The following is a 26,635-nucleotide window of genomic DNA, read 5'->3' on the forward strand; positions in this document are numbered from 1 at the left end:
CTGAACTACAACATAATGAAATGTAAATGCATCACATTTCAACACAGTTGGTTTGTTTCTGCAGAAATACAGGAGGCAAAGTCTTTTGGTTATTTACGATGAGAAAGGGAACAATGGACTTCCTTCCCAAGTGACTGTTAACCGAAGTGGTTTTGAAACATATTTCTGTCTTTTAAATATGAAGGTTTAACAATAAAGAGAAAGGACTGGTTTACCCACTCATTTCAGTGTCCTCAAATGTTATGAATGGTTAAAGTGATGTAATGGATGTGTATCTACTTCCAGACGTATACTGGGAAATTGCCACCAGCCATAGTCCAAATAAAGCTATTCTGTGGTTGTACATTCTGTCCATCACCCACTTTGTAAAGTTTTATTCTATTCAACGGGACAGCTGGTAAAATGAGAGAAACGAGTGATGAAATTTCGTGATGAGCCAGCTGCTGTGGCTGAAAAACGCTGCTGAAATGAAGTTTTGTTTCCTGCAGCAGAACACTGAAACCTCGACATGTGGGTACACTTCTCTGTCAGAGGCAGCGCCGAACTACAACCCAAACTACTGTTCATTTACCCCGATCTGACAGAGACGGGAAACAAAAGGCTTTTGTTTTCACGCTGATGTGGGAGACAGGAGGTTTGGCAGCATCACAGCTCTGGCAGTGTGGCTTTCTTTCTTGGCTTTTTTTTTTATAAAAGAAGCTGCGATCAATGAAAAATGAGCAGAAGAGTGAAGAGCGTAGAGGAGAGAATGTTTTATTCCCTCAAGCCAGATTTACAGCAATAATGATTGGATGTTGTTAGTAAGTGGTTCTCACTTGCCTGTGAGAGTATATAAAGTATAACTGTCTGCCTGTGTGTTGGATGGACTGTACCATCCTGCTTGCCCAAAGCATTCTGGGATAAATTGCAAAACCCCTAAACCAGATCCAGATAAGCTTATTTTCATTGCTGCTCTGTTTCATGCTCATTTATTTTAACCCTGACATATTGTTCATATTCTGGCTCAATCAGTCTCTACACCAATTCACATTCATAAATTCCCCCATCAGTCATTAACCAATGTTTGATTAGTCTTTCTGTGTGATTCATCCTACAGAAAAAAGACATTCTCAATCACTATTTTATGGTCCAGGAGAACATTTGATAGAATATGAAGTATACAGCAGCATGTAAATGCTGATTTTTGAATTTGTGTTTGCATATATAAAAATGTGTATCAGCTGTACCAAAATGTAAAAAAATGATGCATTTCATTTCCCATTTTCTGATACCGTGGGTCACAGTAAGAAAAGTCCGACTATAAAGAAATGTTTTACTGTGTTTTTACAGCTCTCAGATGTAAAAACATGGGTCAAATTTCACCCGGAACAGTATGTAAGGGTTAAGAGTATCTGTTCTTCTAAAGGCCCATTTATGCTCAACGTTAAATACGGATCTGGATACAGACGGAGCCTTCTGTCCGTGCTCTGCGTTCATTTCATCCGTATTTCTGCACGTTTCCATAAAGCTTACGGATACGGACCAAACGGAGCAGTACCACCGGAAACCATGGGGGGCAGTGTTGCTGTCACTACTCGATACGTAGCTCTAGTGAGAGACAAAGAAGAAATAACAATGGAGGAACTTTTTGAGGAAAGGTTTTGCGAGTTGGTTAGAAACTTTAAACATATCATTTTTGTCTTTTATGCAAGAGGAACATTATCAATATCTCCTCCACAGTCGCCATGTTTGTTTTTGAGTTTGTTGTTTGTCATAAACTTTTGACTCTGTGCTGCCCCCTGGTGGATTTATTGGTTAACATCCATGCCAACGTAAAGGACGCATGGAAGTATGTGAGCAGTGACCGTAACATTGTTTGAAACGGACGGATACATTTTCGTACGTACGTTGAGCATAAATGGGCCCTTAGATGATTTGCTACAACCCAAACAACATATAGAGTAACAATGATATATATATGATACAATGAAAAGGTTGAATACTTTAAAAGAAGTCTCAGAAGTCTCTTTCTTTAATAAAGGCTGAACACAGACAGATGTCTCAGCTTTCTTCCGTGAGGTCGAACCATGTTACACTTGAGGTTTTTTCTACTGGCACAATGTGAACTGTGCAGGTGGTGCTGATGACACTGATTAGTGCTGGCATGTCAATTAGACACACTTAAAACAAAGGCCAAACCAAACCAGTGAAAAACTAAAGAACAGAAATGAAGGTGATACAATTCAGCCACAATTTCCAAAGGTTGTCTCGGCTTTCCATCAACATATTGGCTCAGTGTTACTCACCAAAATACAGATCATGTGTATCTTTTGTGGAATTAACCCTTACATACTGTTCATATTCTGACTCATAATTAGCCTCTACACCAATTCACATTCTTAAATTCAGTCATAAGTCATTAATAAATGATTGATTGATTAACCCTAAATAAGCTGTCAGAGAGTGTATTCTATATATTTATGGAGAAAAAAGACATTCACAATCACTATTTCATAGTCTTGCAGATCATTTTATAGATCCAACAACATGTTTAAATGGTGATTTTCAAATTTGTACATTTGCGTATACAAAAATGTGCGTCAGCTGCATTAGCATTTTTGTATATTGTGGGTCATATTAGGAAAAGTCTGGTATTTGAGGGTTAAAAGAGATTCTCTGTGCATCTTCCAGCAATGTGCAGCTGACTCAGATGCTTCCCAGATCAGGGAGAAGCAAACTTAAGAGAGAAAAAACTGGACTGCACACTGACAGATTTGCAATGTTTCAACAACAAGTCTTCATCAGAGTCTAAATGGAAAAAGGCAAATTGATAATGTAGGATAGGTCTACACTGAGTCATATCATTGGGAAGATGGTGGAGCAGGAATTTAACCCATTGGATAATAAGGGCAATGCCAGAGCCAATGTCCAGATGCCACAACTTTATAAAGACAAACATACAAATTTATTTTTCAGTTATATAAAAATCCGGCACAAGCGCTGCAACAAACATATATCATGTATTAAAATAAGCTTCACTAAAGCCAAAGGGTTCAACAGTGTGGAGAATATGAATCCAGCTTGCCTCTTTGTGAAACAGTGAGCTCGGTATATCACCTCCTCTGGGAGATTTTTTTTTCTTTTTCTATTCAACAGAACTTTAATGAGGCTGCAGAGCCGTGCCATAGCATAATCCATATTTTAAGTCCATATAGAAACTCTGTGTTCAGTTCAGATATGCAAATCTTTTAGAGAACTTTTGCTTTGTCTGACATACACGGGTATATATATATATTTTGTTTAGCATTTACACCATGTGTGTCGAAACATTAGTCCCTTTGCACTATTAAAGGATGAAGATCAGTCTTTTCTTTCTTAAATGTGTTGAAAAATATTTCCTTCCTTCCATATTTTTTAAAATCACCCATATTTACTAGCTTATAATCTTTTCCTGGCACAATTGCTACATTTTTTGTTGCATTACAGCTACCAATAGATCAGTGGAACAAAATGAAACCATTGGGAGGACTGTGCTTCCCATCACTCGCCTGCATTAGACAAGACACACTCATTAAAAAAACACCACAGAGGTCAGAAGAGGTATATTTAAGTGCCTTGGGACATTGTGCACAAGTCTAATATCTTTCTAATACTGCACAAAATGGACCAAAGACAAGATTGATTTTCTGCCACTTATCCAGGTCTAGGGTGCGGCAGGTTAAGCAGATTATGACAGAGTGTCTTCTCCTGGTTAGATATGCTAGAAAAACTCATAAGGACGACATCCAGGAGGAATCCTAATTAGATGTCCAAACTACCTCAACGGTCTCTTATTGAGCTTTGTCTGGATATCTGCCCAGCCACACTGCATAGGAAACTTATATCAGTCGTTTGTATCTGCCATCTAATTTCTTTTCGTCGAATACCCAAAACTCTTGACCGTAGGTGACAGCCTTCAAGCTCAGCTCCCTTTCCTTCAAGCTTCCCTCCATACCTCATTCCTACTCACATCCCTTCATCCTCTATTCCCTCCTCCTAATCTCTATCCCTATTCAAATCCACAGCATACCTCTCCTATCTCCTTCTAGGTACCATCTGGGGTTCGTAATCAGCTCGGGTGGAGACAGGCCAAAGACTGAACCTCCACCACTTTGAGCCTCCTTCCACGAAGTTTACATATGACATCCACCTTCACCCCTCCCCCGTCCGCCATCCCTCTTTTAAATCCATTCATCTGTCCTCAATATCCAATATCTCCTGAATTCCCATTAAACGTTTTAAATGACATATTGTTATGGCCTGGTTCTTACTAGTGAAGCTCAAATTAATAAACCAAAGACTAAATGACTAAAAACATCTGTTAGCTTAGCATGAAGAGTTATTTCTCAGTTACTGTAAACTGCATGGATACCACTAATACACAAAAACACACAAATGTCTCCAAGTATGCAGATAGAAATAAAACAAAGTAACATTTACAATCACGACTGATTGATTGTTCAATTCATTTTATCTTTTGACTCCTAAAACTGTTATTTTTGGAAGTTATTGTTACAGCCTGTGATGCTACGGTCACTTTGCCAGCAGCTAATTTACACATTAGTGAAAAAATAGTAGACACCAAGAACTTTATATGACCTGGTTCAGCTGTTGAACTCACTTTCCATCCCACCCTGACTCATGAGAGACTCTGAGATCCTTGAAATCCCAAACTTGGGGCAGTGACTTCCAACCCAGAAAGCAGGGGCAAGATAATACGGTTAAAAGAGTAATGTTACAATGTGTTTCTCATTAAACTATATGACTCTTTGACTGCCAATGACAACTTTCAGCATCATACTAATCTGTTACTGCACATGTCCAGTCCATTAGTAATAATAATAAAAAGGTTAGTTGCATTTTTGAGATTTTACTGTTGAGAAAACTTGTCAAGTTGCTCTCATTTGACCTGGCATGACCCTGATATCAGTATTGAAGGATTTACAAACCTTACTCTGATCTGTAGAGACTTCAAACCAAAAACCACATAAGCTGCAATAGCATGTGAATGAAAGTGCAAAAGGTCAAACCTTTCCTGTGACCCTGGAATTATGAAAAGGAAACAAGAGCTGAAAGAAATGGCTGAAAAGATTTTTAAAAAATATTTTTTTTTTCCATATCTGACACCGTGGCATGTGACATTTCACTGTGACTCAAGGAGCTAAGTGATACTTCTAGTGATAAATGATAGTTTACGGTTACGTTAAGATACTAATAATACTCTCTCTGCCTCTCTCAGACACTAATCCTGTAGATTAGTCTGCTTCCATCAACCTGCCCTTCTCTCTTTTCACCTTTTTGTCCTTTCTAGCGTTTCTCTCACATTCTTTCACTTGCATTCCTCTCTCCTCCCTCATTCATTCCTCGTTCTCCTTTAGCCCCTTTGTGTTATCTCCACTGCTTTTCTTTCTTTATCCCTTTCTTTGCTTTACTTCCTTTGCTCTCCTACAGTCTCAATACCGTTTTATCCACATACTGTGTATGTCTGTTGGTACAACAGCCTCCTGTGTTTGATGAAATGTAAGAATGTCTTTGTGATCAACGTCTGTCTGCAGTGCAAAGTCATAAAATCCAAGCACTGTGAAAAGTAAACCTACTTTAAGAATCCGTTAGAGGTTATACAAATTGTAAAAACCTCAAAGAATGTCTTCACGAATTGTAAGTTTCCTTTGGAGACATTATCATACAGACGCTGCTTTATGACTTGGATCAATTCTGTGTTATAGAGCTATAGGTTTTTACACCATGGTTTCCATCTTCCACAGTTTCCACTTCCTGGAACTGTAAAGCTTCATTTGGATAACCTCATAAGACCAATCAGGTCCAGGCAATATATCATCGTGATAAGTGTGGAATGTGATTGAGATTAAGTAATGTGTAGGACATTTTTTGAGCAACCACATCTTAATGTGCGATTAAACTGCCTTTTTTAAATACTTTCTCTCCAACATACCTGCTGAAATCACTCATCTTGTGTTTATTTTAATGAAATACTGTTCCATCATCCACTTATGTAGCTGGAGTCCCTATTTCAATGCAGCAAATCAAATTTTGCATAAAGGAAACTATCCTCCCAAGAAAAACAACATAACAGGCTTATTCAGTAAGTTCAGATACTGTATAAGTGGACAGATTTCCCTATTCAGAGGAGTGGCCGACGGATGCATTAACCCAACAGTGGACTTTACCATACAGGAGAGAAAAACTCAATTATGATCCTCCTCTAACATTAACCCTGTAGTTATTATTATAGCCATGACAATAAAGGAGCTTCACTTTAAGGAACTGGCACCTTTTAACCCACACAACAAGTTCTCTAACCTTAAAGTGATCAAAATGAGCATTATCACATCATAAAACATCATTATTTTTAGGGTCGCTAGTCGTCATAGTGAGTGCAGAAGGTCACACTGAGCTTGATAGCACCTGAACACAACACTGTGACATTTAAATTAGCAGCGATAAGCTCAGTTGGAGAACTTTAATTACAGGTTCACATAAGGTGACATATTTGTTAGCGAGCAGGCCAGAGGGAGGAACTGAACTCTTGCTCTTTTTCTCTCTCTATCTCAATCTTACTCGCTCTCTCTCTCTCTCTCTCCGCAGGTGAACGCTGACTCACTCTGCCAGGTGTTTGTACTCCTCCCTCTCCTCCATCCTCTTGTCTTTCACTAGGAGATAATTGAGAGTGGCATCTGAGGGCAGGTGGGTGGGGGGAGAGGAGGAGGAGGAGGAGGAGGAGGTGAAAGCTAGAGATGACCGAAGAGGAGGGAGGAGAGGAATGATCAAGGAGAAGAGAAGCAGGAGAGGACAGAGTGATGCCTTGTTTGTGTTTAATGCAACAGACACCAGACACCAGAGGGAGGACACAAAAGACCTGAAAAAATTGAAATCCTTAACAAATATTATAGTTTTATATGCAGGTTTATGAGTGAGGTGCAGCTTCACTACTTTTTCTGTACTAGGGGTTTTTAAAGTCTGACACTGAGCCCCCCCCCCCCCCCCCCTTAGACAAAAGTAAGGCAATTTAAAAATATGCAGAATCAGCTATTAGCAGCTCCATGGATATACAGACATCTATCACTGGCTGGGTTACTCTGATAGTTCTGCAGTTATGGGAAGCATTTTTTTCTGTGGTGTCAAAGCAGATTTATGGATGTTTATTATCAGAGGTGATATCCTCAGGAAGTGAAAGTCACACTAAATCTCACTATCATGTCAGTAAATCACATATTATACAAGTAAAAAGGTGTGATTTCTCTTCCTAAGACGTTTTTACGAGCTGTTTGTTTTCAAGTGGTGTCTTTACAAAAAATATAACAGTCACTGTATTGTGTGTTGGCTACTGTATGTTCCTCAATAAAAAGATCACACGCACTCTGTCATCTTTTAGCTCTTTTCTACTTCCGTCACTCTGATGTGTGCATTTATTTAGCAGGATGCGATTAGGTAAAACATCTGGTTCGAGACCCCCTCCGGTCTGAAAGGTGTTTCTTGTTTTGCTCCCTCAGCTGGATCTTGTTTCTCTTCTCTTTGCAGAATGACGTTTTGTCCTGAGTCTGTTTTCAAATGCATCTGCTGAAGGAGGTAGCGTGTGTGTGTGAAGTTTCTCTGTGCTCATTTTTATTTATCAGTTTAACCAGGCGGGAAGTTCTGGTCCTCTGAAATGAGGCCAAAGCAGAAGTAATTTAGAACTCCATTCTAGCAAAAGGCCACCAGGGGGCGACAGTTTTGGTGTCAAAAGGACTTCCGTCTCTATACAAGTCAATGGAGAATTCACCAACTTCTCACTTGATTTCTAACCTCAGTAAACGTTTTCAAAATGTGTTTATGGTCTCAATCGCTAGTTTAAAGCCTTCTTCAATGCAGTATGATGTTCATTTGGGACATTTTGGCCTCCCTGATTTTATATTTGACGACAAAGCAGGGTATGCATTAGGGCGTGGCTACGTTGTGATTGATAGGTTGATTGACCAATGTCCTCGAGATCCAGCCCTCGCAACCATAGCAACCTCCCCGCTCCGCCCATGACCCGCCCCATGCCTATATAAGTAGAATCTGTGTTTTTATTTTTCCCAGCATGCACCTGAAATTTTCAAGATGGCGCTGCCCAGATTCGAAACTATTGGCTTCCAAGCAGCAGTCCACAAACCAATGGGTGACGTCACGGATGTTACGTCTATTTCTTTTATACAGTCTATGGTTTAACCCTTGTAGCTACGAGTGTGATTTGGGACATCACAACTAGTTTGAAGCCAGAAGAGGTTCACTAGCATGAGGAAACATCCAGTGCACAAACACTGAGAATGGACTTCACAGTTAAAGGAAAGGAAAACCTTTGAAATGAATATTAACATATTCAGAGTTTCTCTCTTTTAATGAGTGAGGACGAGGAGATGTGTTAAGAATTTTTAACAAGATAATTGAACTTTTTGTGGGGAAAAACATCTTAAAACATGCCTGGAAGGGATATTTAACTCTGAATGCAAGACTTTTACTTGTAATTGAGTACTTAAGTAAAATATATCACTACTTCATTCACCACCATCACCAAAAAGAAAAAAAAAGAAAAAGAAAAAGAGAGCTCAGAGAAAAGACGACTGAAGGAAAAAAAAAGAAAATAGGCGAGAAGAAAAAAAAAAGAGTGATGAGGGGCGGAAAGCAGTCTGGCTGATAAGATCTGGATCGTCCTCAGCAGGAGCAAACGCCCACGTTGTGTTATGAAATATGTATGGAGCAGCCGTCCTCTGCCCTCTCTCTCTCCATGTTTCTATTGTATCTCTCTCTCTCTCTCTGTCTCTCTCTCTCTCTGTCTGTCTCTCTCTCTCTCTCTTGGTAGGACCACAGAGAGGAGGAAGACTGATGGGATACTTTTTAGTGTTTGCAGTACGATTCAAATGTCACATCTTGAAATTATGGCGTCACAGATGTGATTTTAATCATTCGTTGTTGACAATAGACTCACACAATATCCCTCTGTGTCTTTCTAAATCAAATCTGAATCTTCTTTCTTCCTCTAAAGAATCTAAGAAACAAAACACTAACCTTTGTTTTCAACTAAATCGCCATTAATCTCCGACTTTCTACGCGTCTCTAAATCACCTTCAGTCTCAGCACTCAGCTTAATTGAACTTGCTTTTTTGCTGCCATGAAAGCACAAAGTTGTCAAAAATCAAGATTAATGACCATAAATGATCATCTCAATCTCACTTAATCAAATTCCCTCCCGTGTATCTGTGGTTTTGTTTTGTGTCTGGTTTGTTCTCACACTAGCAAATCACCCTCAATCAAGTTTTCTGACTATTAAACCTTTTTGTTCTTTTAATTCATTTGTACTGATTTGTATATTTATTAATCTTTGTCCTATAGGAGAGATTTAAATACAGCTTGCATCCAGATCAAAAGTCTCCATCCTTTAATATGAATATCAGGAGATGAACAGCTGCTTGTATTAATTCTCCAGTCGGTGCCATTAAACCATCTCAGAAGAAAAGGGCACGACAAGTTACGGTCTCTTCATCCTCATCATTTATTCACTAAGTCTGTCTAGATTTGCTTTTTTCCCCACATAAAAACTACTTTTACACAATCAGGAAACAATATTTTAGTCTCATTTCCTGCGTTTCCACACAGGACTTCTCATGCAGGTGGATAGAAACAAACTTCATGACATATCTGGATGCACACAATGATCCTCTGCTCATGCTATGTTTCCAAATTGCACGCTGATGCTTTTAAAACCTCAGATGGAAAACTATGGAGGCTTGCAGTGATTCTTTGTGGTCTGAATTGAATTAACCATAATTAAAACCATAATTACAGCTAAACAATAAGGGATAGTGTTATATTTACATTGCTATAATTAGTAATTTCTCTCCAGTTCATTCCTGTCTGGGTGGAAAAGCCTCTGAGATCATTGGAGGACACTTAATTAAAAGACAAAAAAACAACCATATACAGATAAAAAAATATATATCTGCAGACTTTAGTTGGAAAGTACACACTACGCTAAGTAAATGTTTATCTTCTCTCTATTTCAAGCCACCAAACTTAAACTATAACTGTGTTTTCCTTGCCAAAAACACAGCTTTCCAGATTATATAAATCTTAAAAACGGCAGCTTGGCGTTTCAGTGTATACAAGGAAAACCAAGCTTTCACAAAAACAATGATGTGAGCTGGACTTTGTGCCGCCTAACAGATTGTCTCTGTGATTATCAATAAAGCTGAATACATGGCAGAACAAAGCAGCAAAGCATCGTGGGAATAATTTCAACTTCAATTTCAGCTTTATTTATAGAGCACAACATGGTTGATCCAAGGTGCTTTGCACAAAAAGGAAGAACACACACAGAAATAGAAACAACCCAATAAAAAAGAAATCAGAAATAAAAATGTATGGTCATAAAATACATAGTGACAGTTAGGCACAGTTAAAAGCCAGGGAGTAAAAGTAATTTTTAAGGTTTTTCTTAAAGCTTTCAATAGTAGGAGAGAAACGAATGGGGGGAGGAAGAGAGTTTGGGGGCAGCAATGGAGAAGGCCTTGTCTTCTATAGCACTTAGTCCTGGATCTGAGGACAGACAGGAGTCCCTGGTCAGAGGACTTAAGTTTTTTGCCAGTGTGGTATGGGGGTAATAACTCCTGATCAACAGATAGAGTTTATGCTCCATCATTAAATGACACCTGCATACTTAGGCTTTACACCATCAGGATTTTTGGGGCCGATCACCGATTAGCGAGTTTAAATAAACCGATCACCGATCCGATCACATGAGGGAACAATACGTGTATTTAAATAACTTCTGCTCCTCCTTGTGTTCCTTATCCAGGTGCCTGGTTAAATGTGTGATGTTGAAACATTGTGCAGATGCTCCTCCATCAGGTACTTTAGTGTTGCACAGCTAGAGAGAGCTTGTGTTTTATCTGTATCATGTACTCCGAAGAAGTCCCACACCTCTGACATGCAGCTAATGATTCAAAATTCAAAAAACTTTATCGTCCGTCACATCACAACAGGGCTCAAAACTAACTGTCGGATTCAAACAAACACGTCGGTGGTGTGGAACTTTTTCGGAGTTAAAGAGATAAAACACAAGTCATCTGTAATCTATGTAACGGGAGCATCTGCAACAAGTTTCAACATGACAATGACGACATTGATCGGACATTACAGCCGATCTCACAAATTGCATAAAATCAGATCAGCCGAAACAAACAAACTATGTCAATGAAAGGATGATATATGGTAAGTTAGACTGAATTAAAATGGTAAATGGTTTTTCTGGTTTTCCTAACACTCAAAGAGCTTTTACACTACAAGTCACATCCACCTATTCACACACACGTTCATACACTGATGACACGGGCTGCGATGCAGGGTGCAAACCTGCTCATCGGGGGTGGGGGGGGGACATTAACATTCACTCACCGTTTGCACAGCCATCGGGAGCAATTTAAGGTTAAGTATTTTGCTCAAGGACACATCGACATGTGCGCTGGAGGAGCCAAACGGCCGATCTTCCAATTAGTGGACGACCCGACTCTTGTGCCTCCTCCTGAGGCACAAGCCGCCCCACAAAACACAGTAAAGGTGAACACAGAGAGCAGGTTGAGCACAGTCATCCTGTTGTTTCTGTATTTTTGCTTCTTTGGTCTATTCTGTACACAACCTTTCCTATCTGTACATCATAGGAGAGGCATCACTCCTCTGTTGCCCTGTTAAAAGTTTTTTGTTTGGGGGGGGGGGTTGTCCTCATCTGAATCTAAGGGTTGAGGATGCTGTATTGCTGTACATCCTCCTCATGATGACATCAGAGTATTCATGCGTGCCCACAAAAGGCCGTCTGTTCTGGTGCCTCGGTTGCTAAGGTTGTTGCTATGATGCTTCCATATGTCGTTCATGTTGTTCCCTCTCATAGTTCAGCTCCAACACGTACAGGTATGTTTGAGAAGTTAACATTTTGAGTAAAGAATGAGACAAAGTGAAATCCTGCTTCTATAATGTGTAAACGCAGCCTCCAGAGCTGAAGGAAGCTTCCTGGAGCCGACCAATCAGGAGGGGGATCTTAACCTTCGTGTCGTCCTCCCGGTTCAAATTGACCCTGTATGTTTTGACTGTTCCTTCCTTCCTTCCTTCCGTCCTTCCTTCCTTCCTTCTTTACTTCCTTCCTTCCTTCTTTCCTTCCTTCCTTCGTCCTTCTTTACTTCCTTCCTCCCTTCCTTCCTGTTACCGTCCTTACTTCCTTCTTTCCTCTGTCCTTCCTTCCTTTCCTTCCTCTTTCTTCCTCTCTTCCATCCTTCCTTCCTTCCTTTCCTTCCCCTTTCTTCCTCCCTTCAATCCTTTCTTCCTCCTTCCCATCATTCCTTCCTTCCTTCCTCCTTTCCTTCCCCTTTCTTCCTCCCTTCATTCCTTCCTTCTTTCCTTCCTCCTTTCTTTCTTCCTCCCTTCCATCCTTCCTTTCTTCCTCCCTTCCATCCTTCCTTCCTTTCCTCCCTTCCTTGACTCGAGGACAACAGGAGGGTTAAAGAGACAGGGACTTACGACCAGCCAGTTTCAGACAGAGGCTGAACTTACAGTGAGTATAAGATCAATAAGGAGTTTTTAATAATAAACCATGTAAAGATATTCCAGTAGAGCCTCAGAATAAAAATATAGATCTGAAAATGTGCAGAAACTGTCCTCTTTAAAAGTCAGTATAACTCATGATGCAACACTGCCTCCGTTAAAAGCCTGATTGGTTGATTCTGTCTGACGTTTGCACCATAAAAGACTTTGTGTCCAGCCAGGTATCTGTCACTCCTTATAGATGTTGGCTGGGATTCAGTTTTGTTATTTACCGACTGAAGAAAAGACAAAGAAGAACAAGGTTTATGTTGTTCCTGTGTCTCTCAGTGTATAGATGTCTCCACTAAAATCACCTGGAAACCCTACAGTGGACATGAAATCAGCTTTTTTAAAACCTTAGATGAGAACCTACAGTATAGTTTTAGTCTCTGCTTCTTCTCATCCAAGTGCAGATTTAGCTCCACACGTCAGTCGCTCTGGTAAATTGTGATATTACGATTAAAACAATTAACGCATATTCAAAAAAAATCTCTGCAGTATTTACGAGAAATTGTAATTTTGCTAATTGACCACAGCTTTTCTACATGAAAAAGGTCAAATCAACAGACCGCTTGCGATTTGGACCAAATGTCCCATTTCATGACGCGGTAACTTGCGGCTCATTTGAATTCAGTCAGTCAGAAGAATGCAAGGTGATGTTGTTTAGACGGACGGAGGAGATGGACATCATTTACCTCCAACATAAAAATGGGCACTGAGGGAATTGAACTATATATTTTTATGTCAATAGATTTATTTTAATGGCATTATTGAGTTATTTTATTTGGTGATGATGTTAAGGTTTATTTGATGAAGGCTTATAAATGTGACTTTAGTGCAGTATTTTCTTTTTTATATAACTTTGAGCACTGAAGATATGACTATACAATAAGGTTTTATCAAAAGGAAGTGATTACATTGGTAGCAGTTTAAAGAAAAGAACTTATTATTTTCCATTTACTTGCAATTTCCCCCCCCAATTCCTGCTATTTTACTGCAATGAGAGCACATAAAAAATATCAAAAATAAAAATTGAAGAGCAGTTTTTGAGACAAGCCACTGCAAAATCAATCATGTTTGGCCACAATAATCACAAAAAACCCTCTGCAAAATCCTGGAAAGACTGACACGCACATCTTGTCCAGTAGCTGAGTCCAAAAACCTGCAGTTTACGTCCTATTTGTCAAAGACATCGCTCTTCCTGAATATAATAAAAAAGACTATTTTTGAAAAAGAAAGAGTCTCACAGTGTTGCCGAGGTCCTCCAGAGGTTCTTGGTCCTCAGTCGTCTCTCATCACTCTAAAACATTTACAGTTTCCTGATCGTGTAACGTTAAAACCTACAGTTTATCTACTGGTCAGCAACACACACACACACACACACACACACACACACACACACACACACACTGGTTATGTTCTTGTCACTAAAAGCACAGCATACACCACTAACCTCTCTCTCTCTGTGTGTGTGTGTGTGTGTGTGTGTGTGTGTGTGTGTGTGTGTGTGTGTGTGTGTGTGTGTGTGTGTGTGTGTGTGTGTGTGTGTGTGCTGTGGTTTAGTGCTGCTGGGAACTTTACGAGTGTGTGTGAACCGCTCGGTTTGGCCTGAGGCTGCTGGTAGGGTATGGAAAATACATTAAAGACACACACACACACACACACCTACACACACACACACACACACACACACTCTTCCCCACTCTCTCTCTCTCTCTCTAACTTTCTTTTTGAGTTTTAATTTTTCTGTTTAATGAGCGTTATTGGCTTGAGCGTGGAAAACACCAACAGCCAAGAATCTCTCTGCCTTCTGTCCCTCTCTCCACCTCCAGTTCTCCTAAAATATACCCAAAAGTATGTGGACACCCCCCCCCCCCCCCGTTTTTCCCTCTTTTCCAACATGACACTTCCCAGTGCACAACCCCCCCCTCCCCTCCAGCTCCATGAACAAATGGTTTTCCCAGTTTGCTGTGGAAGAACCTGACCTCAACCTCATCCAACACACTAGCCAGACCTCATCACCCAAAAATCAGCGTTGGGTGATAAAGTCTGGAGAGCGGAGGCTGTAAGTGCATTTCCATCCACCTGCATGAGGGTGGATTTGCATTTTACACAATAAAAACACTACAGAATGCTTTAAAAAAGGAGTTTCCTGTTATATCTGAGGTGTAAAAGTAGTAGTGTGGATACAAAAGTGAATATAAACCTACTTGATGATCTGTGTGGAGCGATGAGGAGACTCAGGTTCCTCAAATTAATGCATGGTTTTTTTTTAATTGTTTGAGCTTTGACTGCTGCTTTACTTCTATAATACCTCTTCTTCATGTATTTGATTAAAATCTTGTCTTGTCATCGCGGCATCGTTAAAATAAATATCACATGTTGGGAGAAATGTCCACGTGTCCACATACTTTTGGCCAGGAGTTTAAAGTGTTTAACAAGAAAACCCACTGAGAGAGAGAATAAAATCTTAATGAAACACTTAATGAAACACTACATATTAACTTTGTGTGTGTGTGTGTGTGTGTGTGTTAGTGTGTGTGTGTGTGTGTGTGTATTTTCATGCTGCATTTAGCACATTTTCAGCTCGTCAGGCAAAAATTTGCTTCTGCTTTTTTGGCAGGATCAACTCTCTCTCTTTTTTTTTTTTTTTGTTGCACTTTTCACTTCACTAACATGCAGACACACTAACTTACAACTGCTGTGACATCATCAGTTTGCACACATACACACACACGCACACGTACACACAGGCTCAAAGGCACACTGGTAGTGCTTTTTCTTTTTTTTAGGAGTTCAGGAGTCATCAAGAACAAAGGAAACAACAATCTATGGAATAACTGATTGATTGATGAATAAATGAGAAATTGATGATATGAACAAACAAACAAATGAACAATCAATACACTGACCAATAAACAATGTATTACATTAATGAAAGATTGATTAAACATTAAAAGACACAAACAACAATCCAACAAAGAAAGAAATAAACTTCTCAACTGAACAAACGACTGGACGAACTATCAAACCAACAAATCAACTGTCAGTGACGATGATCAATGATCAACAATCGAATAAACACACAATTAAATGACTGAATAAAGAAAGGAAATAAATGATAGACTGACCAAATGAATTAATGAACATTTTACTCTTCCTTCCTTCCTTCCTTCCTTCCTTCCTTCCTTCCTTCCTCCCTCCCCTCCTACCTTCCTTCTTTCCTCCGTCCTTCCTTCCTTTTCTTCCTCCCTTCCCCCTTTCTTCCTTCCTTCTTTCCTCCCTCCCTCCTATCTTCCTTCCTCCCTTCCTTTCCTCACTTCCTTCTTTCATTTCCTCCCTCCCTCCTACCTTCCTTCCTCTCCTCTCTTCCTTCCTTCCTTCCTTCCTTCCTTCCTCTCTCCCTCCCTTCCTTCCTTGACTCGAGGACAAGAGGAGGGTTAAATAGGCACAGTGACATTTACCCAGCAGCAGCGGAGGGGCTCACAGAGGTCAAGCATCAAAAAGTTGAAAGGGAATCAACTTTTGCTCGAGTACAACAACGACAAACGTCACGCTGCGCTGGCCAATCACATGACAGTACATGCAAGCTCACATTCCTGGTGGATTACTTTGTAACATGAACACCGTGTTCAGCTGTTTATCTCACAATCATCGCTACAAAAGATAAAACAGCTGCTGCTGCTGCTGCCGTGATAACTTTCCAGAGTTGTAAAAATCCTGTCTGTGTTTTGGCCTCTGATAAGTCCTCACGTACATTAATCTATAACTCTCAACTCCACTTCCTTGATTGTATAACACGCCCCCACCGAAACCCGCTGCACCTTAATGCCAGACTGCCGTACTTGGTCTGACGTCCGCCCCTGTATAGGTCACACATACCAAAATAGCAGTCTGATGTGATGGTGCTATGTCTAGAGTTGGCTTGTTAATGACAGGAGTAAGAAATATACCCCAAAACAAACTGGAGCTTTCTACACATCATCAACAATATGACATTTAGTCTAAAAAAAGCTCGTGATAGCAGTTAAAACCCATAACTGCTCTAAAAAGATTCATTCCCAACACTATTTTTAAAGCATGGATGAAAAGCGTGACTCCTGTGATGTGTTTGTTTGATGTGATTAAAAGAAGAAACCAAATGGAAATGATATCCGACTGCAGAGTTGTGACTTTTTCTTTCTGCAACATGACGAGCAGCTTTTTTTTGTTAATGGAAGCACATGACATGAAGAAAACGAGGCATGCTCGAACACAGAGATGGAAAAATCAGAATGAAAAAAAAAAAGGCGATGGGGAAACAAGTGTGTGTGTGTGTGTGTGTGTGTGTGTGTGTGTGTGTGTGTGTGTGTGTGTGTGTGTATGTGTGGAATATGGAAACATGGAAAGAAGAAAAGACACAAATGAAAGATGGAAATCATATAAATCACTGCTGTCAGACAAAAGTGCTGCATCTCTAGGAGCTCTGCTTTTCCCATGGACATTGAAAAATGCACATTATTTTTATTTTTTTTGTGAGGAAACAGCAATACAAAACTTAACCTCTTATTCTTCAAGTAAGAAATGCAACATTTTTACCCGACAGCAGGGACACAACAGAACATGAATGACAAAACATGCAAAACAAAACATGAATGAAGGCAAAAAAATGGATGTAAACCAGAAAATAACAATTATTCCTCCACTAATATCCACAAAAAGGACACTGACTGAACAACCATTTGATGATAATTAAAGAGGCACTTTGCTATAAAGTGCAAGATAATTCTGAGTTTAATCATCACATAAAAATGAGAAAATTACACCCAATTTACTTTTTTTTTTTGGTCATTATTGCCACAGTTCAGCTTTCTGCATTTTATACACTGAATAATTGAATTAAAATAATGAGCTCATTTTGCGCCTGTGGCCTCTTCAGATTAAAAGAAACGCTCACCCAGATTCATTTTCCAATAGGAGGATTAAATGTCACAATATCTCCACATAATATGATGTTAATTGTGGCCACTAATGTCATTACACCTAATTGTTCACTCACTTCATTCACAGCTCTGTTCATTGTCTCGTTGGCTGAGGGCTGCACATTATTTTATTACATTATTTTTTGTCAGAAGAAGAATTTTGTTTTTCAGTTTTTGTCGAGTTGCTCTCACAGCTGTTTGTTTTCTAGAAGATATTGAGATGAATTGTGATTGATTTCTGTTTATAACGCTGTCTGCACACATAATGTTGATTAATGGTACTGTAGGTGTGAGTATGTGTGCGTGTGTGTGTTTACCGCCTCATGCAACACAACAAACCACATTTTTTGGCATGCACACGCTTCCTTCCTTCCTTCCCTGACTCGAGGACAACAGGAGGGTTAAAACAACACAAAAATCTCCATTTTTCTCATTAGTCACCTAATTGCTCCCACTGTAAAAGAAATGTTCTCACTTTCTAAAACCATCCCATCTTATCTTTGTTATCCCTTTTTTTGAAAACCTTCCCAACTTAAAACAATAAAGCCTCCCTTTGACTTTGAATGCATGCTTAAATGCTTAAAATGCCCTCACTTGAAAAAATACTACCTGCACATTAAAAAAAATATCCACACCAAAAAATTCCTCAAGGTGTAAAACTCAAATTTGTCCTAAAATGTCCTCACTTTCTAGAATATTCCCATTCAATAATGGTCCTCGCCTCTAAAAAAAAAAAAAAGTCCTCATTTTCTGTGTCCATCTGTCTGTTAGACTTTGATTTAAAGTTGTGACTCAACCAGCTGTAGTTTTAGCACATTTAGGACATTATATGCTGACGTAACCTGAACATTTGTCTTTTCATTCAGAGTTTGATTTCAACTAAAGTTTTTCATGTGTGTGTTAGAGCTGAACAAGCAGATGTGGGTGTGATAGGTAGATTTCGATTACATTTTAATAATGTGAAAAGTTTCCATTTCTGCCCTGAATTATCAACTCAGCTTTGTCAGTTAAACAGCTGTGAGAGCAAGTTTTTTTTAGTTTTTCAAGTCCTGTCATATTAATCATTCAATTAAAGACAAAATCCATCTTTCCTGACACTTCCTGTTCAGAACAACATGGTGGCCGAGCTGGTTTCCTACCGTTCTTGTGCAGACACATCCACAGCAGCACCACCGGGACGACATGACGGAGCCTCCACCTTCCACCTCCTCCGCCGCCGCCTGTACGGGACTCCCTGAAGAAGAAGAAGAAGAAGAAGCAGGTAAGAAGACGATGTCGGTCAGTATACAACACAGAACTATATGAGCTATAACAGAGGCTGATGTGCTGTTTAATGTCTGTAAGGAGAACACAGCACTTTTCATACTGAAGTCACTAAATGCACCATTTGTTTCCCAATATAACACAAAAACATCAACATTAAGAAAGGATCCCATCAATTACCTCCACCCAACACTCAAACTGCACACAAACAAAACAGGGACCATGTGTATCATTTAGCAAATAACTGATTATGATTACATTTGTTACCATGTTTTCCATAATAACTGTAACATACAGTACAAAAATACCACTTAAATTGCTGCATTTTAAAGCAATAACCCTAAAATCACCTTAGATCTTCATCATTAACGACCTGATACCTTCAGACATTATATTAAAAAAATGTTGTAAAGCAAATTCAAACAACTATTTCAAATGAACCATTTGTTTTCCCAATATAAAACAATAAAAATCAACATTAACAAAGGATCCCATCAATTACCTCCACCCAACACTCAAACTGCACACAAACAAAACAGGGACCATGTGTATCATTTAGCAAAAAAATGTTGGTTCAAACTACTATTTCAAACGTCCAAAATGAACTCTTTCCATATTCCAGCTCCAAATATTGAATCAGAGATCCAAAGTGGAAATAAAAATGTCTTCTCTGAACAGCTTCTATATAAGACCCCTTCCCATTGTCCCGCAACCGTTTAACCGTCCTGAAATGAATGTAAACCGTCCCAAAATCAAATGTCTAATTGTTTCTTTACTTGGACAACGCAGCGTTTGCCCACTGCCTCCAAATCACTACTTTTTTAGGGTGTTGTTTTTTAAAAAAGGATGACCGGGCCGACATGAATTCTTTCCTTCGTCCAAATCAAGTCCAACTCCATTTACTCATGAGAAAACAAGGATGCATGATGACACCTTGGTGTGGCTACTGCAAACAGATGGAAACATTAGTTGCTGTAAACACATGTAAATAAATAAATCAACTGGAAGTTTCCATTACTCACTCCACCACCATCGTCACGAGCTGCTGTGTTTTACTTCAGAGATTTTCTCTTTCGAAGTCAACAAATAAACACGGACAATGTCGTAAACGTGTGTGAAGTGTTCTTTTTCTTTGTGTCTGTGTGTGTGTGTGTGTGTGTGTGTCTGTTATGTCCACTGGCAGCGAGGTAAACAGCTGACCGGGGATCAACGCTGGATACCACCTACGCTCTCGTGATGGCCCTGAACACAACGCCTCAGGGGAGCCAATCAAACTGCACCATCAGGCAGTGATAGTGTTGTTACAAGGTGATACTGAATCTGCTAATGAGGCGAGAATCATTATTCAGATTCAAGATTTAATAAAATGCTGTCAAACCTCCATCATGTGACCAAAACAAGAAAAACGTTCACTTTCATGGTTTTGTGACACATAATAAAATTAAACACCTGATCAATGTTAAATAGTTTGCTGCAGGACCAGATCACGAATGATAACATTTAAGAACACACTTCAGTAAAAGTAAAAGAAATAACTTCTTTAATGTTCCCAGCATGACCGACGCAGCAGGGTCACACCTTTCTTCAGCTCTATACTTTATGTTTTATTCACACATCAACTCTGTTTGGATTCTACCCGTCGATCACACACATTACGAAGACACCTGACACCCGAGTACAGCGCTGTGTGTTTTCAGAAGCTGTCAACCGTCTGACACCTGAGTTCTTCTCTTATTGTCTTTTCTGTTCAACTGAGATTAAAACAAAAAGTTCACAAGACCTTGAAAACAAATAATCCAAAGCTCAAAATCTTTTCTAAGAAAACAGAGATCATAAAAGATGGATTTGCTTTGATGAGTTTTCCTACAAATTGTCTTGTCTTAGTAGCAGCATCAGTTTTAGGTTTTTAATTATATTGAAATACTTTAGTTATCATTTATATTCTTCTATTTTATTCATATTACATATTAGCAGTCATTCCTCATATTTGAATGTTACAGTAGTTCCTTTTTTTTAGCTTTTCTTACCTTGAAAAACACATTTACTGGAAAGTTTTGTACAATTTTGACCTCAAAGTTGCATTAATTTAAAAAATCAGCTTTAAACAGGCTCAATCCCTGAATAACCAGTACATATGTCAGTCTTAAGAAACCAGTAATGGTCTAATTGCTCCAGCATGTGCAGGAAAAATCCCCGTACCGTATATGTTTATTGTTCTTGGCATTTCAGCTCACATTTGTATAATGAGGAATAACAACTCTTGTTTTATCTCAACACATTTTTGCTTTCTGAGTTCGCTGTTACTCAACACAGCTGCTGTTATTTGTGCCCTGGGACTAAAAAGACCTGAAAACCACCTTGTTTACACAGAAAGCCCAAAAGAGGTTTGAAAAGGCCGAGGTCCAAATAACATGTTTGGCAGCTCAAAGGAACAGTGTGTTGATGTGACTGTGCAGCTCCAATACACAACGACTGTAGCCACGCATGTAAAATGGAGCAAATACTTCGACGGGATGTTAAAAACCAGTTTGTCTCATATGTTCCGAGACCGTGGTCATTGTGAAGCGCCACCACAGACAAAGCAGAAAACCTTTTTAAAACAAACATGTCGTGAGCAGCACGTTAAGAGGATCGACGGCAGCAAAAGCAAGAGAACCGCTTGTGTCTACAGAAGAGGCGTTCAGGTACATTGTTGAGCGTAGTTCAACTGGGCTTTGGAACCCAAAACACTAGGGCTGTGTTCGAAACCGCATACTACATACTTCTATACTACATACTTCTATACTACATACTTCCATACTACATACTTCCATACTACATACTTCTATACTACATACTAAATACTACATACTTCTATACTTCTATACTACATACTTCTATACTTCTATACTACATACTTCTATACTACATACTACATACTTCTATACTACATACTACATACTTCTATACTACATACTACATACTGCACACTAAAGGACCAGATAGTAAGCAGACCGTTTACACTGTAGTAAACTACATGATTACCCACAATGCATTTCATCCCTACCCGAGCTGAAATCATCAGGCTGAAGCTGATTTCATTTTAGCTCTAACTCTGTAAATATACCACTTTATCCACATTTCTAACCTTTTTAGGAAGAAAGTAAAGTAGCCCTTTAGATCCACAATGTGACGCTAATTTGTCCAAATAATACCTGTTTAAAGTTTTGTTCCTGAGAATTCGGAGCTAGCCTTAGCGAGTAACGCACTTCCTGTCATTTTCATAAAATAAAACTCCCGTCACTAAACATTACACCGACTTTACTGATCCAGATGGTCGCCAGTGCTAATGCTAATATTAGCCCACGATGCTCAAACCTCCAGCACATACACACATTGCATGTATGGGTCAATGATGTGATGCAACCCATTGTCAATCGGTGTAACCACTATTTTTTCATAAAAATCTGATTATATACAGGAAAATAAATGTGAACTAAAATGTGGACTAAATATAATCCACTTTTGCAATGTAACACTGTGGTTTTTAACACATTATTACATCTTTTGTTACATATTACTCAGGAAAAAAATGGTCAATTTTGACAAAATACTTTAAAAAATGGTGCAAAAGTCATTCCAAATGACATAAAACCAACCTTGTCAACCCTTATTTGTCACTGACACTCTACATTCAAAACCGTTGTACTGTATCTGACCCCAAACTCACATCCACAGCACTTTACAGTTTACAGTGTTCTGTCACCACAGCAGTTCTTATCTGTGCAAAGCAATTAACACAGTGGTCAGAAATGCTAATCATGTCTTCTCACACTGGCTCAGTTTCTGATCTCTCTAGGCTACGAAAGCGATGGGTTGATGTGTTTTGCTGTCCGAGCACAGACACACACAGTCTTCATCTCCTAACCCAGACATACTGTGTCTTGTAACTGCTTTATTTTTATAAAATAATAGATTATTTTAATGTTAATAGTGAGTTATGTTTGTTTTCTCTTGTTCATTTAAATCCAGCCTGATGCTAATCTGAGCGCCGCAGACTGTGAAACTCTAAACACAGCTGCAATTAAGAGTCTCTGAGGGCTAGTTTTAAAGTTCATTTCATTTCATTAATTACTTACAGGTGTTAAAAGTTATTTGAGTGTTAGAAAGTCAGACTGCATGACAGGATTATGATATTATAATATTATTATGACTATGAAGATTATTATTAATTTAAAGACTTGTCTGACAGCCTTGGAGAGTTTCTACAACATCCAGCTGATAGACTGAACATGTTTTTTAATGAGGAAGCATCCATGTGTTAATTTATTAAATATAAACAGTACCAAATTAAATCAGACACACACACAGTGGTCCACAACTGGTCACATTTACTACACCTAGTTTACTCCTTACATAGCTACAGTCAATGTCATGGATGTCAATGCGGCTAAGACGTCATAAACTTAAATTTTATGGTGTGTTTTCTGTATGTTTGGTTGTGTTTTGTATTGTTCCGTTTGTGTTCTCCTAATAAGTGTGTACATCATCATCCTCGTCAGAGATGAGGCGTGATATGACTCAGAGTACACAGTGAAAACAGAGCTTCACATCAAGAATGGACACTCACACCTCATGACTAGACAGAAAGAGAAGTTTTAGCATCACAATCAAGTTTCTACACGAGGAATTCGGGTATGTTTGACGTAGCTTACCCATGTTCTGTAAGTGCTCTTGATAGATAATTTCTGTCATGTTGTTGGTGTGTATACTCATATTCACACCTCATATCAACCATATTATAGTTTTTCAATGTACTGAAGCAGCAATCAGCCCGATCCGAACAGGTGCTTCGCTAATTCCTAAGAAAGCAGGGCTGAATGATGTGGAGGGGGTTTGTAAAGTAGCTTTTCAAATCAAATTTAACAAATACTGATCTCGTCACGTTGACAGAGCAGGCGGGACAGACAGTATTTTGGTAAAGTGGACAATAGTGTGCCCATAACTATCTCCAGTAATGAATCTTAATGCAGAGTGATATACTTCATCTAAAGGTTTTGAGAGGGGAACTGGCCGCCCGCCCGTAAAAATAACATCCCCATAATCCAATACAGAGAGGAATGTAAAAAATAAATTGATAAAAATCCATAACTTCACTAAAATAAACACAAGAAATCGTTAGAAATTTCAAAATCACTCTGAGAATAATATTACTGTTTTATTTGCGGGTTATCTTCCCCTAAAAGCTTATAGTTGGGGTCAAACCAGGACATCCAGTAAGTTCTGGTCCTGTTTAACTCTGAAGTGGAAACCAGCATATAAAGATAAGAGCTGCTGGTCCTGTGTGAAGCTGCTGTAAGTTGAGGAGAAAAAGAGATAAAAATCTGTGGTAATTCAACCCAACACAAGACATGAAACATTGCTTTGACTTAATGGGGCGGAGAAGTCAATTTTATAGCCCAATATCACGAATCACAAATTTGCCTCAGGGGGCTTTACAGTCTGTAGAGCAATACATCATCATCTGTGCTCAGACCCCTGCTTCAAATAAGGAAAATACCCTAAAAACACTTTAAAGACAAACTGACAGGGGAATAAGTGGAAGAAATGTCTGGAAGAGCAACAGAGCACAGATCCCTCTCTCAGGACAGGAAGTTAGAGTATTGGGGTATCCTAATAATGATCCAGATTCATCCTCTCAGGGCCATTAAAATCTGAATTATTAGCTAATGCATTCATTTTTCATCGGAGTGCTTTTAGAGCTGCAACTATTAGTCGATAAACAGAAAAAATAAATCAGCAACTATATTGATAATTGTCATTTTTATAGCAAAAAAACCAAAAGCACTCTGGTTCCAGCTTCTTATTTGTGAGTATTTGCTGCTATTCTTTTTTATTTTTCAATAAATTAAATATATTTGGAATTTGGGAAACTTTTTTACTTTATTTTAGACATTTTTCTGCACACTTTTTGATACTGAAAATAATCCTTAGATCTTTTTATATTGAAAATCTGCTGATAAACTTTAATATCAAACAGTTTCTTGCAGCTTAAACACAGTAAAGTATGTGGATAACCTCGTCAGACTGTTGATTAACACCTTATATCGCTTTCACCTCATAAACATAAAAATAACCTGCTCATTTCAGAACTGATTGGTAACAATTAACTAAAGTTAAACCAGGTCTGTTTTTTATATTCTTTGTTTTCTTCAGTATTATCTCCTGAATGTATGTTTAATTTAGCTCCATGAAGCATATAACTGTTTTGAAATGTGATACACAAATCAAATTATCATTATAAAGTCAATCCATCTTGTAGCTATTGAGATATTAAATGCATTTTTTAACATCCTAGTGTGGTTCAATTAAATAAAAAGGCACATCTGTGAGCAGAAGTAGCTTCAACTCCTTGATTACAAAGCACCAGCAGTAACATGGCCAGAGGTCAAAGGTCAGGACATGAAAATTAGGTTGTTGCTAAGCAGGAAAATGACATCATCACTGCACCATCTCCCCCTCTGAATCACCCCTATTATCAGAGTCACAGTGAACCTAAACACTGAAGTCTAAACGTCATATTTGGTGTTTTGGTTGGCCCGCCGCTCCTCTGGCTGACATCGACATATTTAGCTGTCTCTGCTGTCAGCAGACTGTAAAACTCGGAGAGTGACAGCTGTGTGATGTCGACGCCATAAAAACAGACGAGCGGCAATCAGAGCGGCAGCAGAGAGGGAACATGAAGGCAGCTCCTCCTTCAGATTCAGTGTTAAAGCATCAAAACACCAAACTGTAAATCACACACACACAAGTAGAGCTGAAATAGACGAGAAGCAACTGAATGCATGACTGGATTTGACTGTTCCTTCTTTCCTTCCTTCCTTCCTTCCATACATACTTCTTTCCTCATTTCCTTCCATCTTTCCTTGCTTCCTTCTTTCCTTATTTCCATCCTCCCACCTTTCCTTCCTTCCTTCTTTCCTCCCTCCTTTCCTCCTTACTCTTTTCCTTCCTCCCTCCCTCTTTACTCCTTTACTCCTTTCCTTCCTCCCTCCCTCTTTACTCCTTTCCTTCCTCCCTCCTTCCTTACTCCTTTCCTTCCTTCCTCCCTCCCTTCCTTCCTCCTTTCCTCCCTCCTTACTCCTTTCCTTCCTTCCCTCTCCCCTTCCTTCCTTCACTCCCTCCTTACTCCCTTCCGTCCTTCCTTCCTTCTCTCCTTCCCTCCCTCACCTGAGAAGGGTTAACATCATTTACTTTTATTTTTTCCCAGTTGGTGACTGATTAATATTTATTAATCATTTAGTTGATGAATCCATTACAACATTAATCTGAAGCTATTTCAATAATAGATTTATCATTTTGAGTCATTTTTAAATGTACCTGCTGCAGTAAAACAGTGACTTTCATGGAGGAAAAAAAAAAGTTTTCTGTGTCTGTTTGTCTGGGTTCTGCTCATCTCTTAAACCTCGGAGAGATCGACACAAGTCACCTGTGTTTGTCTCCAGATCAGTGGAGGATCTCAGCGGTGTGTTTGAATAACTTTACACTGCAGCTGTACATTGACTCTGTGTCTGCCTGATCAAACTGATGAATTATTAAACACACGTTGGATTTGAATAAAGGGGGGGAAAAAAAAGAGATGGATACAGAGGAGGGAAGTTTGAGACTTACTGAACTTTTAATTATAAGTTCTTCATACTCTCTTAGAAACACAGTGTGTGCATCATAAATATTTAAACCAGCGTACGGAGAGAACAAAACCCGGTTTTAATTTCGTCGTCCCGCTTTGTCGTGTCCAGCGCCGCAAA

At 39.1% G+C, this 26,635-nt stretch overlaps 1 protein-coding gene across 1 annotated transcript in view; it reads right to left on the bottom strand.

The window, feature by feature from the left end:
* adgrg6 (adhesion G protein-coupled receptor G6) overlaps positions 1-18,776 on the bottom strand; it is a 102,088-nt gene extending 83,312 nt beyond the window's left edge. Inside the window, exon 1 of the mRNA XM_053336468.1 lies at positions 18,725-18,776. Coding sequence (XP_053192443.1) covers positions 18,725-18,743 — 19 coding nt within the window. The 5' untranslated portion in view covers positions 18,744-18,776. The remainder of the gene's footprint in view (positions 1-18,724) is intronic.
* Between the last annotated feature and the right edge of the window lie 7,859 nt (positions 18,777-26,635).

The sequence above is a fragment of the Scomber japonicus genome, chromosome 17, assembly GCF_027409825.1.
Source record: "Scomber japonicus isolate fScoJap1 chromosome 17, fScoJap1.pri, whole genome shotgun sequence".
Classification (NCBI taxonomy): domain Eukaryota; kingdom Metazoa; phylum Chordata; class Actinopteri; order Scombriformes; family Scombridae; genus Scomber; species Scomber japonicus.